This window comes from Argopecten irradians, chromosome 9, assembly GCF_041381155.1.
Source record: "Argopecten irradians isolate NY chromosome 9, Ai_NY, whole genome shotgun sequence".
Taxonomy (NCBI): domain Eukaryota; kingdom Metazoa; phylum Mollusca; class Bivalvia; order Pectinida; family Pectinidae; genus Argopecten; species Argopecten irradians.
This window is the reverse complement of record NC_091142.1, coordinates 27,467,908-27,482,448: the sequence shown is the minus strand read 5'-3', so window position 1 is coordinate 27,482,448 and position 14,541 is coordinate 27,467,908. Positions and strand designations below refer to the sequence as shown.

The 14,541-nt window shown below is 36.6% G+C and overlaps 1 protein-coding gene across 1 annotated transcript; it reads left to right on the top strand.

The window, feature by feature from the left end:
- Nucleotide 1: 1 nt before the first annotated feature.
- Nucleotides 2-6,341, top strand: LOC138331933 (uncharacterized). The gene is made up of 2 exons (XM_069279801.1): nt 2-1,304; nt 3,598-6,341. Exons 1-2 carry the CDS (start codon nt 728-730, stop codon nt 4,653-4,655), a joined length of 1,635 nt encoding a protein of 544 aa, XP_069135902.1. The 5' UTR covers nt 2-727; the 3' UTR covers nt 4,656-6,341.
- Nucleotides 6,342-14,541: the final 8,200 nt, after the last annotated feature.

Below are 14,541 nucleotides of genomic sequence, written 5' to 3'. Positions count from 1 at the left end.
ATTACAGTTTGTATACAACAGTTATTTCCCTTTGCTCTGGAATTAACTTTATATATTATATGGATTAATTAAGTTTATATTTTTGTTGTTTGTTTGTTTTATTAAAGGTTTTTGAAATTTTTAGACTGATTTATGTAAGTGACTTTGTTGTTCTTATCATGTATGCAAATGTTACAGTACTATGTATAGATTATGCTAATGAGTAGTTTAGGGGTTGCAACTGACCAATCAGGATTATCCCCTAGAGGGGGTCACCATTATTGACCATAGCTTGAGGCAGTGTTTGACGTAGGAGGTGGCTGTCATTTTTTTCTAAGCATTTTCTTCGACTTTTCAAGTGTTTTTTCATCTATCAAACTACATCATAAGTGCTTAACTTTAATCCTTACATACCCATATTCATGTGGACGGATTGTGAACTGTATATTGCGTGTTGTTACAAGTGATTAGCCAAGTACTACTTCGGACAGTTTCGTCTGCCTTTGTTCACGCGGGATTAGCGTCGTCGTGTTTCACGTGATGGATTTAACTTTATGACATTTGTCTAACGATCATTTGTTACAATAATTGAACACAGCGTTCAAACGTAAGACTGACATTACACACCTGCTTTTAAAGACTCGTATTTGGCGCTACCTGTGTGTCTACTGTGCGTCGTAGTGTGATCATAGCCATGTGCCTTTGTTTGTAAACGAACTCATTCAACCGTTTCGTCTGGATTTTTAATATGGGACCAAAACGCAGAAACAATCGCCCTACACCATACGATCCAGATTTATTGGAAAATTGGACGCTTTCAAGGTTACGAGAAGAATTAAACAGACTAAATGTGCCGTTTCGTAGTAACGAGAAGCGAATGGTGCTTGTAAGGAAGTTGAAGGACGCGAGGGCATCGAGTGCGCGATCCCAAAATGCACCGCGGCAAGATGGCGACCGAAGCAGTGTCGTAAATGTAAACAGACAGCAAAATTCGGACTCCGACAACACTCACACAAGAACTTTAGCGGATATAGTGAACAGCTTAGCTGACAGCGTCACAAAGCTGCAGGACAGCTATATTAGACTAGAAAGGAGAGTCATTAGCAGCAATAGTGACCTTAACTCCAGGCCTACGGTAGTGAATGAGCGTACACCGGCTACAAACTCCAGTCATGCCCCAGCATCTTCGGCCGGCAGCGAGTTGCAAACACCAACAGACAATGTTAGAACTCCTCCAGAGCTCACGTTTCCTTCGCCACCGACGGAATACACCTTAGAAACAGCTTACAGAAGTTTTAACCACTCTCAACCCGGTCATTCCCAAGGTGAGAATTTTTTGAAAAGAACCCGATTTGGATTCGCGGCAGATTCTATGCCTTTAGTCGAGACTGTATCTCCGTCTTTGCGTCAACAAATTATCTCTGGTAAAGATGTTAATTTAGCAGCTCTACTAATACCTTACTTCTGCGGCCAGAGTGATCCCAGTGCCCACACGTCAGAGAAACCAGACGTCCGCCTGCATAGAACCCTCACACTAAGTGAATTTATTTTGGCTTTCGGGGTCTACAAGCATGTGATGTGTACCGCACATCCTTCAAGGCGTATCGAGCTAGATCTCTATGAACGCGATATCGTCGATATGGGTACACGTTATGCTTTTGGTTTCTACGAATACCACAAACAATTTTCCCTACGTGCTGCTGCCCATCTACGTTTTAATAACACCCCTATAGACTGGTCCATTCGGGATAACACTCTCTTTTGCAACATCTTCTCTAATCAAAGACCAGTTTCTTGTGAAGTTTGTGGTAGTACCCTGCATCAAACTGGTTTCTGCCCTACAACTACTGACCCAAGATTAGGACAATTCCAGAAATCTGTTAGTACGCCAAGATTCTTTTCCAACAAGAACTCTTCTACTTTAGATTCCAAAGGCAGGAAGAAGGAATACCATGAGGGTCGTGAAATCTGCAATAATTTCAATGGTTCGGACGGTTGTAGCAGGCCTGTTTGTTACTTCCATCATGTGTGTTTGAACTGCAAGGCTGGTCACCCCAAGTTTGCGTGCCCTTTAGAGGTAGCCAGGCCTCCGACCCGAAAGAAATAGTGACTACACCTATTGATATACCAGCTTTGACGTATGAACTTCGTAACCATCCGGATAAGTCGTTTGTTAAATTTTTAATAGATGGGCTCCGTCATGGGTTTGATACCGGTTTTCAAACACTTCCGAATCTGTCCGTTATCTGCAAAAATTTAAGATCAGCCTTAGATGACCCCGAGTGTGTTACAGATTTAGTGAGTAAAGAAGTAGAAAAGGGATACCTTTTAGGCCCATTTGACTCTATACCATTTACCGGTAATTACCGCATTAATCCTATCGGACTGGCTGAGCATAAATATTCCAGAAAGAAAAGGCTTATTGTCGACCTATCAGCTCCGCACGATGATCCTGACAATCCTAGTCTGAACAGCCTTATTGACAAGACTACTTGCTCTTTACATTATGTCACTATCGATGATGCTATTCAGCTTATTAAATCACTGGGAATTAATGCATGGTTAATGAAGACCGATATCACGGACGCTTTCAAGTTATTACCTATCAAACCAGATCTGTGGCCTTATCATGGTATTCAGTGGAACAATAAGTTTTATTTCTTTACTAGATTAGTGTTTGGTAGCCGATCAAGCCCCAAGTTATTCGATAACCTATCTAGAGCAGTCTGTTGGATTGCAAGGAATAACTACAACATACCAAACATTTTACATCTGTTGGATGATTTTCTAGTCATTGAATCAGCTGCTGTGAATGCTACTGTTACTATGGAGAGACTCTTGTCAGTTTTCTCTAAATTATGTATTCCTCTAGGAGCTCACAAGACTGTGGGTCCCTGTACTTCCTTAGAATACCTAGGTGTCATTTTGGATTCCGTTACCAGTGAACTCCGATTACCTTTGGAGAAGATAGCGCGGATTTCAACTATTGTAGACTCTTTTAAGTGGAGAAAATCTTGTACTAAACGTGAACTTCTTAGTCTACTCGGTCACATGAATTTCGCTTGTCGGTGTATCAGACCGGGTCGCTCATTTGTTTCCCGTTTGATTAAACTTTCTACAACAGTTGAGAAATTACATTATCATGTTAAAATCACCGACGAGTGTCGCGCCGATCTCGCTATGTGGTCAGACTTTTTGAGACAGTGGAATGGTGTATCGTTCTTTTTAGATAGCCACATAACCAACTCAGCTGACTTACATTTGTTCACTGATGCAACTCTGGACTCTTTTGGAGGTATTTACCAGAATCAGTGGTTTCAAGGTTTTTTCCCTCAACGTTTAAAAAACACAGAACCGTCTATGGCCCTCTTTGAACTTTATCCAATTGTAATGGCATGTGTTTTATGGGGACATCAGTGGTCTAGGAAACGTATTTTGTTTCACTGTGACAATTTAGCCACTGTCGAAATCCTCTCGAAGGGACGTTCTAAGGTTAAAAGCATCATGGGATTTATGCGAAAACTAACATACCATTCTGCCATTAACAATTACGTCATTCATGCTGTACACATACCCGGGAAATTCAATAATGTTGCAGATGCAATTTCTCGGTTCCAGATGCAGCGTTTCAGGCGGCTGGCACCCAAGGCCGATGCTTTCCCAATTCCCTGTCTTCCAATGTCAGCTTTAATGATGATCTAACCTCTGAGGTAGACAAGTTATGGAACTCGGCTCTAAGTGAAAGAACTCTTGCCACTTACAGATCAGGTTTGAATTGCTTTCAAACCTTCATCCTATTACAAGGTATCGCCTTTCCAGTGAACTCGCTACCACCAGTGTCAGAAGATCTACTAATTCGTTTTGTCACCTATTGCCATACAGCCTTAAGCTTGAAATTTGACACTATTAAGCTGTACCTGGCAGGTGTGCGCTTTCATTACATTCGTTACAATTTCGGAGATCCCTTAACTTACACTACAAGACTATCATACATTTTACGTGCAATTAAGAAAAATCGTGTAGGTGATACTTTTAAACGTTTTCCTATTACTTGTGATGTGCTTACAAAATTGTGCTCTGTTCTATCTAGTACACGTGGTGTGTTTGAGCCTTTTATCGACCGTATGCTCATATGTGTGTTCAAGACTGCCTTCTACGGTTTTCTACGATGTGGTGAGTTTACATGTTCGAAACTCCAAGATAACAACTTCATTCGTTTACGTGATATAAATGTGGTACCTGACAAATCTTGTTTTCACCTGTGTTTACGCTCCTCGAAAACAGACCCCTTCGGTAATGGTGTGATTATCAAGATTTTTGAGAATAGTTCATTGGCTCCAGTCTCCACGATGCAGAATTTTTTACAATTGCGCCTTTTGCAAGGGGCCAATCCCGATTCTCCATTGTTTGTGGACAATGCACTTTCCTCCAAACCTCTTTTGCGTGGTACTTTTATCTCGTACTTGAAAGATACTTTAACACGTGTAGGGATAGATAACCGTGATTACAATGGTCATTCCTTTCGGATTGGAGCCGCCACTTCCGCTGCAGCAGCTGGTGTTGAAGACCATGTTATTCAAACTCTTGGGAGGTGGTCTTCTGATTGTTACATACGTTATATTCGCATCGATCCTTCGGTTGTTGCCCTAGCGCAGTTGAACATGACCATTACTTAGTAGCTATATATATATGTTGTTCTTATATTTTAGGTTGTATGTCTATACAATCTACAGATATATATATACTGAATATAGGTTGTTTTCATGAGTTAACTCTTTGTAATTTTACATTAATAATTTTCAATCCAGTCTTAATTATTCTATATTTATTGGGGGCTCTCACTCATAAGTAATAGTGTATTCATTTTACTTATTTCGCTCAATTTTGGCTTTTAATTCCAGGGGAATTTTTACCCCCAATAAATCAGTAACACATACATTATATTTTCAAGAATACTTTGAGTCAAGAAGTTTCTCTGGCTCCTAGTACAGAGTCAAACTTTTTCTCATGTCTTCTTTTTACGCTAACACTAGAGTCAAGTTGCTTCTTCACACTTCTGGGGAGTCAAGCTTCTTCTCTATATATGCTTAGCCATCTCTTTTATACGTAAAGTCAAGTTGCTTCCCTGAAGTTCGGCAGGGTCAAGCTTCTTCTTTATGTAGTTCTATACTTAGAGTCAAGTCGCTTCTCTGGAGTTTCGACAGGGTCAAGCCTCTTCTCTATGTATTATTTTAGTATGTAAGAGTATGTTATGTATATAGCTATATATTGAGTGAGTAGCCCCTGATTGCCAAAATTTATGTTTACTGTAGTAATAAACAGGTAAACTGTTGATTGCGTTTTTGTTGTATATAAAATGATAATTTGACATGTTAAATGTTAAATTACAGTTTGTATACAACAGTTATTTCACTTTGCTCTGGAATTAACTTTATATATTATATGGATTAATTAAGTTTATATTTTTGTTGTTTGTTTGTTTTATTAAAGGTTTTTGAAATTTTTAGACTGATTTATGTAAGTGACTTTGTTGTTCTTATCATGTATGCAAATGTTACAGTACTATGTATAGATTATGCTAATGAGTAGTTTAGGGGTTGCAACTGACCAATCAGGATTATCCCCTAGAGGGGGTCACCATTATTGACCATAGCTTGAGGCAGTGTTTGACGTAGGAGGTGGCTGTCATTTTTTTCTAAGCACCCACCCACCATCCCCTGCGTCACCATTGTACTATTTTGGATTCCATTTTCTGTCTTATGTTTATCTCTCTTCTGTCTTATGTTTATCTTATGTTCATTACTGTCTGTATTTTCTTTTTGTTATGGGCTACTCACTCTTTAGGCGTGTATGGTTTTAGTTCCAGTTTTTAATATTTGGTAACTTATATACATTACTTTTTTAATTTTAATTCCCTGGCTTTTAATTCCAGGGGAATTTTTACCCCCAATAAATCAGTAACACATACATTATATTTTCAAGAATACTTTGAGTCAAGAAGTTTCTCTGGCTCCTAGTACAGAGTCAAACTTTTTCTCATGTCTTCTTTTACGCTAACACTAGAGTCAAGTTGCTTCTTCACACTTCTGGGGAGTCAAGCTTCTTCTCTATATATGCTTAGCCATCTCTTTTATACGTAAAGTCAAGTTGCTTCCCTGAAGTTCGGCAGGGTCAAGCTTCTTCTTTATGTAGTTCTATACTTAGAGTCAAGTCGCTTCTCTGGAGTTTCGACAGGGTCAAGCCTCTTCTCTATGTATTATTTTAGTATGTAAGAGTATGTTATGTATATAGCTATATATTGAGTGAGTAGCCCCTGATTGCCAAAATTTATGTTTACTGTAGTAATAAACAGGTAAACTGTTGATTGCGTTTTTGTTGTATATAAAATTTGTTTTTTTTTCAGTCATGTGCTCAATGATTTCTGCTACTAGACTTTTCAAATAGCATTTACCATTCCTTGTTCCAAAGAAGCACTGAATAACATTTAATCATAGAGTCTTTTCTTTTGGGAAGAAATAAAACAGCATTTTACTTTAATGAAAAACTTCATAAACTTCTTCAAACTGATTAAAATTGATCTGTTCAAAGTGTACCAAGGAAAAAATATACCACCAAGAAAAAACATTGACACCCACAATTGCTTTTTCTAATATTTCATTTCCAGGGTTATGATGAATGTTAGGTATTTTGTTCCGTTTTCAGTTGAAGAATATCATTAACGAAGAGGAGCAACAGTTCCTGAAGACCTTGTCTCGAGGGCGGCGTCTATTAGAGAGAACCATAGGCAAACTATGGCGATACTACAACTTTACCAGGTAGGTGTTTAGGAGTACCAGAGAGGCTCTATAAATCTCCTATACTGTTTGTTACTAGTGTTAGAGTGTCACTAGACAATGTTTGGCTTGATTTGGTTAGACCTATTGTTAACTGACAGGGTTAGTAAGGTCTTGTAAGGTTTGGATGGACAGAAGCCTTGGAACTTTAAGAGATATCTGGTAACTGCCTCAGTGTGCTGGAATTCTGATCAATAAATATACATCAGATGCATTTCCAAATCTTATCAATTTGTGGTGTTTCATAACAGGAGAGGTTGCCTGGCGACTGTACGATACATATGGATTCCCAGTGGATCTGACCCAGCTGATGGCTGAGGAGAAAGGGTTACTGGTTGATATGGATGCCTTTCAGGAGTGCAAGAAAAAAGCTCAGGTTTGAATTCCGTTTATTTGCTCAAATGAAATATCAGATAAACTTATAGAGAAGAGAAGAAAATCCCAAATACAGTAAAACACAGCAATTCACTTCTTTATAAACATAGTTTATTATACACAAATTACAAACATTGTAGAGGAACTTTGATGGGGAATGAAATTGACTAGGTTATAACCATGAATACGTTGTTTAATAGCATGTTCATTATAAACATGTTTTACTGTATAAAGAAAATTATCATTTGCCCTTGACCCATTAAATTGATTTTATCATGGTGATGGAGAGACAATTAAAGACCTTTTAAAAACAAATCATTAAAGATTGGACCCATCAGTGATATTCTACTATTAACATAGAGACATTGAACAGTGTTGGTAACATACTCTTATTTCACAAAACTTCAATGAATGCAGCTTATCATACAAATGCTTGTAGCACTTATAAGCACCTCATTGACTTTTGCAACTTTTGGAACAATACAAAATTAATTATTGCAAATGGAGTTCAAATAGTCGAGGAAAGAAAAGTGATGACTGGAAACTTTTAGTACCATCCAAAGATAAAACATTCCATTGGTATAGTATATGTCTTGTGCTGTGCATTGTGATGAGTTTACATCAGATACACTCAAGATTAGTTAAGCAAGCAGTAGATGTCAATTATTGAATCATTAATTTCTTTTTGTCCTACTGCCTAAAAATCATTCAGGTATGGACAAACATGACTCAATCATAATCATGTTATTGATAAAAGGCATAACATTTCGGTGGCTAGAGCATTCTACTTTAAACTTTGTTTTCAAGCACACAGAATTTTGTTTCACTGAAGTTTTTGATTGCAAAGTAAAGGTATTTAGTTGTTTGTTAACATGGAAAACATCTTTGACATATTAGAAGCATTTCTAGAGCACTTAATGTCCTAATGTCTAATGCGACTGAAATACATGCAACCTTACACATATATTGAGAGGGACTTTTTGTTGAATTAACTTGTTCCATCTCATCTGGACACACTACTTTACGGTGGTCAAGGATGCCCTCCAAACAATAGATAAATTTAGAACAAACTTCTTCAATTTCTGTATCATTTGAATGATGTGATGTATATAGGTTTTTTATGGAGGCGTGTGTAATACACGCCTGCCATTATGGAATCACTTTGGTTTTCAATGGTCACCGGAACACTATACCTTGGTAATCCTATCGACAGTTTCTGGAACTACGGGAGATAACTTTACACTGTGTATTGTAGCGTACGTTGTGTATTGTACAGCAGTCTATACTAACTGTCAGAGGTTCTTCGTTTATCACATATGTTTCAGTCACATTCATGTTTCAGTCACATTCATGTTTCGGTCACATTATAATTTCCCACTTAATTAATTCAGACTTATTTTCAATGTTACAGTAAGGCATTAATTATTCTCACCGAAAGTGTGTCTCAATATCGATACTTATATACTAGTGAGTACGCTGCATCTGTTAGCCTTACTAACCTACGGCAGACTAACTTACAAACCGCGAATCTAACAGTAATTGCATATAAACTTGTTTGTTAGTAAAAATAATCCAACTGACAATAAATGCCTTTTCAATTACGGGTATTTAATCGAATATTGCTAGGCCTTTCCACTAATATTTAACAAAAATGAACTAGAATTCCCCAAAACTGACGAACATGTCAGCAAGAACAGTCCGTACAAAGGGAGACAACTGTTATAAACTCTGCCGACGCACTACCATGCAGAGTGTTACTATATAAAACTCAGAATAAATTAACCGAGAAAATCACACATGTGTTCACTGCTTCCTGTCATGTTACCGGGGACGCCATCATGGCTTCTGCTGTTGATATCACGGCATATATTTGTAATTGTAAGTGCGATGTCACGATATTTAAATATCACAGGCCTAAAAGGATATAATATGACAATGATTTAGACGATGTTTTATTCAATTTGACCAAACGAAAATCTGACGTTCATGAAGAACGGCGTGGTCCCGTACTATCGCCATTACCTGACGCCGTGTTGGTCCTTGAATGGCTGGCGAGTTTACAGCCGTGAGTGTTGATAATTTTGTTAAAAACTGTTATCAAAACTTCAATAAACCTTTAATATACTTCATTTAAAGTTGATAAGATTATTTTCGTGCATTTTTCAACGACAAATAATGTACTAACATCCTACAATAAACACACTACTCGGAACGATAGAAAGTGAAAGAAGCGGTTAACGGGCGGTGAACCGGCACGGACAAAGCAGAAATAACAGTGTTTTACAGAACAAATATATTGATGGAGCCACGATACAGACGTTAATTAGTTTGTTTACGATATTTCAGGTAATCTGTGCATATATTATTTTTTAAGTTATAAAAAATTGGCAATATTTTGAGTATTTCCGACCGAGAAAATCGCCCATTTTCTGACATGTAAAACGTTTTTACTAATTTTTGAAGTCCTCATGTCGAATAATATTTGGAAATGATAGCATCACTGTGTAGTTTGATTAATTCTGAAGCAACATTTTTCACAAAACATTTCTCAAAAATAAACATAAAAGTAAATAAATCCAACTTTAAAAAAAGTATTATCAATCCAGACTGAAAACTTCACAAAGTGCCATTGAGATGGTGCATACACTTGACAGATGTTGCAACAATGTTCGATTTGAACATTGTATACTTTCCTAATGGAAGCATGATGATGAAGTCTACTAGTTTGCATGTGGTAAAGGGTTATCTGCTGATGTGTTCACTTGAGAATTGATGTAGATACATGGTATGCTTGAATGTCATATGATTAGTTAAAAGCTTATCCGACTTGAGTCACTTGACCTGTAAATATGTGAAGACAATCACTTGTTTATCTGCAGTTGTGTTCACTTGATAGTTGATGTAGATACCTGGTATTACTTGAATATTATATGATAAGTTAAAAATTTTATCTGTCTGAAAGAGTCACTTGATCTGTTAAAACTGTGAAGACAATATCTTGTTTATTTGCAGATGTTGTATATCCTATACAAAGGGATATTCCGTTAAGATATTAATATTCCAATCCAGTTTTAACTTCTGTAAATTAAAATCAGGGGTATCAATGTTTATACCTAATATCCTGAGTTGGGTTAGATGTTTTAATGGAATATCCCCTGAGAGAAAATTGTTGGACATTGATTTCAACTTCACCTTACACTGTTGTTAACATTGACAGATTGACACTGGATTTGGCAATATTTGATTGTTGGATTCATTAATTGCATGGCGGCCTCCAATGTATGATGTGTGTAACATGCACAGACAGTGCTGTATTTGTTGGGTCTTCTTGTATAGTGGAACTCTTACCCTTTCATTGTGTTACATGTATAATGATATCACTGGAACATGCCGCTGAAGACACCAAACACACCTGGTCACATTAAACTGACAATGAGTCAGCCAGTCGTTCTACTGCCAGTATATGGTGAGCTCAGCAGGACCATAACTACCACTTTCATACACTTTGCCCAGATGGTAGAAAGTTCAGACCATGATTGAAATTTAAAACATGTAAAAACAAAACAAGCAAACTTTCAAAAGGAATATACATTAGTCTTGCATCATTTTTATTCTATATATATCATTATTCATTGTTCATATTTATTTTTCATACAATATTTTCAAGTTCTTTGGAGCATTTATTTTTAACAACCTTATAAGATTAAACATTTCTATTATTTAATCAATTTGCAAATATTTGATAAATCAGAATTTGAAAAAAAGCCTGAAAACAAATTTGATTCTAAAGGACTTCCATTTTGAGGTCTATAGTCTCCGGATATTGTAGTCCACCTTCAGACTTGAGCCCTATTAGAGTATTTAAAAACCAACTAAGTGAGCTCCCGTTATTCCATAAAAAAATTAAGACATAAAGTTTTGAGTTGTATTTGATATCTAATCCTGGAATACTTTCTACTGTGTCAATGTATACTCAACGACTTTGGAACAGCAACAGAGAAGAAATTACAGTAGCCCTACCACCTGAAATAGTTAATTTGTCTCATGGGACCACCACATATTTAGAAATCTTGCGTAGAGATGCAAATTTTAGGTTCCCAATTCAACAGATTCACAAAAGTTTACCATATTGGACCCCCAAGAAAAAAACACCGAGTACTAGAATAGACTCTTGCAATTATTTGACATTGAAAGCGTCCCGATTTTCTGCAGCTTGAACCAACCTGTCCCACAACCAATACAACAATAATTCAGACTTTTTCCCATAATTTATTTTGGCGCCAGAAGCTCGGCCATATTTTTCAAAAACAGTCAAAAACCAGGTCAATGGAAGTTATTGTTAGCCAGAGTCAGTGTAGAATCATCAGCATGCTGGAAAATTTTAGTACAGATCATATTACTCATAAGGAATTGAAATAAACCGCTAATCATCGTCATTTTTAAGTATCAGCTTGACCTAGCAGTGGCTCACGCTACACAGTACATATAGTAATGCATGCACAATTGGACAGCCTTGTCTTACAAAATTTCCTTAATTGGGAAATAATTTAGTAAGATGACCATTAGCTATTTCACACTGCTATAGATCCCCATAGTAAAAAAATTTAATTCCACTTTAATGAAAAAATATACAAACGCCAAACTTCGTCCAGACACTTTGAAGAGATATGAATGGCTTACTCCGATCGAACGCCTTTTCTTGATCTATTTTTCAATGATGTAGCTTTCTAAACTTATCCATGGTAGCTAAATCAATTATAGTCACGCTCACATTACTGTTAATTATCAAGAGATAGTCTGCGTACCCATAATGTCAACAGCTTGTGAAAAAGGCGAAACAATAGATTGTAAAACCTTTTTCAAATCGGTCAGACATTATTCCGAGCTAAAAATTTATAGTCGACATTTAAAAGACTTATAGGTCTCCAATTTTTAAAGATTATATCTTTATCACCTCTTTTTTATAAATTAGACTAATTACACCCCAATCTTCATGGACCTTGAACGAGTTCCCCCCGCCCTTGAATTTCCCTCTATAACTCGCAAAAATAATTCTTTGAAGTCGGGCAAAAACTTACGATAAAACTCCACGGTTAACCCATCCTGGCCAGGACTTTTAAAACTCCACGGTTTAACCCAACCTGGTCCAGGACTTTTAAAACCCACGGATTAACCCATACCTGGGCCCAGGAACTTTTAAATCTCCCACCACGGTTAACCCAATCCTGGCCAGGACTCTGGCCAGGACTTATAAAACTCCACGGTTAACCCAACCTGGCCAGGACTATTTAAAAAACTCCACGGTTAACCCATCCTGGCCAGTGACTTTTATTACTTAGACATTACCCTTTAAGGATGTACTCCTCTGAGAAGTCAAAATTTCCTTGTATTAAACTTTATGTAGAGTTTTTGGAAAAAGGAGTTCATACCAAAATAAAGAAAAATGGAAGAAAAAACATATGTCCGTGTGGCTCGTTTTTGAGCTATTGTCACTCAAAGATAACCTAGTTGACAAAATACTGGATTTTATGGGAATTTTGCCATTTGACCACATACACAAAGATTAAAGCCATAATTCTCTCATGAGGTGTTTTGATATGTATGGATCTTTGTAGAATTTTATTTCACACAGCCAGTGCCTTCTTTAAAAATATTATCAGTTTTTGATTAATAAAGACTCATATTTTTTTCACAGAATAATAACATATGCTATACCGCCTACCCCTAAATTTTGAGCTACAAAATGCAACCATTTTCTGCCATTTTTTGCCAAATTTAAACCGTTTTAATTAGAAAAAGTTCTGGTATTAAACTTTTGTCAATAGTTTTGCATATCAATAGGGAAAGGGTAGTTTTCTCTAAATCAGGCATAAAAAATGGGGGGTCCCGTGTGCTTACTTTTTTGCCCCATTTGAATATTTGTTATTTTTCAATATTTTAAAGGTAAAAAATAAGAAGTGCTCAAAATACCATTAAATGTAAAAATGAAATGACAAAAAGAGTATCATTTTTCACGCATAAAAGGTCATTATTTTTAATTACCACGCTAACCTAGGTAAAGATTTACAGCAAAAAATAGCTCGATACAGCTAAAAATGCTAGCGCAGTGATGATTTAAGTAAAAACAATTTTCAGTAAAAAATATGGTAAAAACTGTGGCTTAAACTCAAAGCGAAAAAGAGACACAATTTCAAAATGGCCGCTAAATTGGCCATTTCTTAAAGATCCCCGTATAACAAAATCTACTAAGAATAGAAACGTAATATTTTTGACAAAATTATTGCAACCGGCAACTTGCTACAGATATTGATAAAATTGTATTTGAAAATCTCATAACTTCTTTGATCTTATATCGAAACGAGACTTCAACGTTACTGAAACCTCAGAAGAATACATCCTTAAAAGCTAACTCAACGTCATCACCTGATACGGCAGCTGCTAAACACTTATTTATCTTTGCAGGAGACTTTTTTGTCGATATCACATAAAAAATCATCGTTTCATCAGCTTCAACAGAGACACAAGAATACAGTTCATTGTAAAATTTATAAATCTCGTCTAATAAGTCACTGGTTTGGAATAAAATGCAACAATTCACTCATTAACATTTTGAAGTAGCTTAATAGAATTGAAAATTTTGTCTATATTTTTCCAACTGCAGAAAGTAGGACGTACTGCGATCACTCTCTATAGCCCACTTAGCCTTTGACCGTAAAATTGACACTGTTACATTTTTCTACCTGTAGGGGTCTCTAATTCAGAAACTTTACCTCGTGGCATTTGTTGTACCAATACAGGGTTATGGGAGCCGGCTAACTTGGCAGAAAGGTCAACTAATTTTGTTTTGTATCATAATAAACCTTTCGTTCAAAAACTTTTTTCGATCTCTACCATACAACTGTGATACTTTTTTGATACGATACTTTAAATTATCTCTCACCATCCAACCAACTATCCTGCTTCCAATAATTTCTTCCTGCTCTGCAGTAGGATATAATATTTTTTTATTTTCAGTACAGTCTTCTTGCAACAAAAAAGAGTTATTGAGTACCCACATACCCTGGGCCTTTTTTTTTTACATTTTCAATATCCAAGAACAAGGTGACAAATCCATGGTCACTAAAAGATGTGTCCGTGTAAAAATATTTTGTACGCAGCTCGTTTAATGCTTTAGATGCAAGAAAAAAGTCTATACGACTTTGGGATTAACTAACCATTCCTGATCTGTTTTCTAGATTATGTTGGACTTTCTTTGTTTCGGTTTTCCTCCACATGATCATTCTGCCGACGGTGAGGGTTGAACCCGGAACGTCAGATTAGAAAGCTCCGTACTTACCACGACACCACTTGTAAT

Excerpts from the sequence above, each read along its gene's own strand:
- LOC138331933 (XM_069279801.1), top strand. The coding sequence starts at position 728 with ATGGGACCAAAACGCAGAAACAATCGCCCTACACCATACGATCCAGAT. Across the intron at positions 1,305-3,597 it reads TCAACCCGGTCATTCCCAAG|ATGCAGCGTTTCAGGCGGCT; the intron begins GTGAGAATTTTT and ends TCTCGGTTCCAG.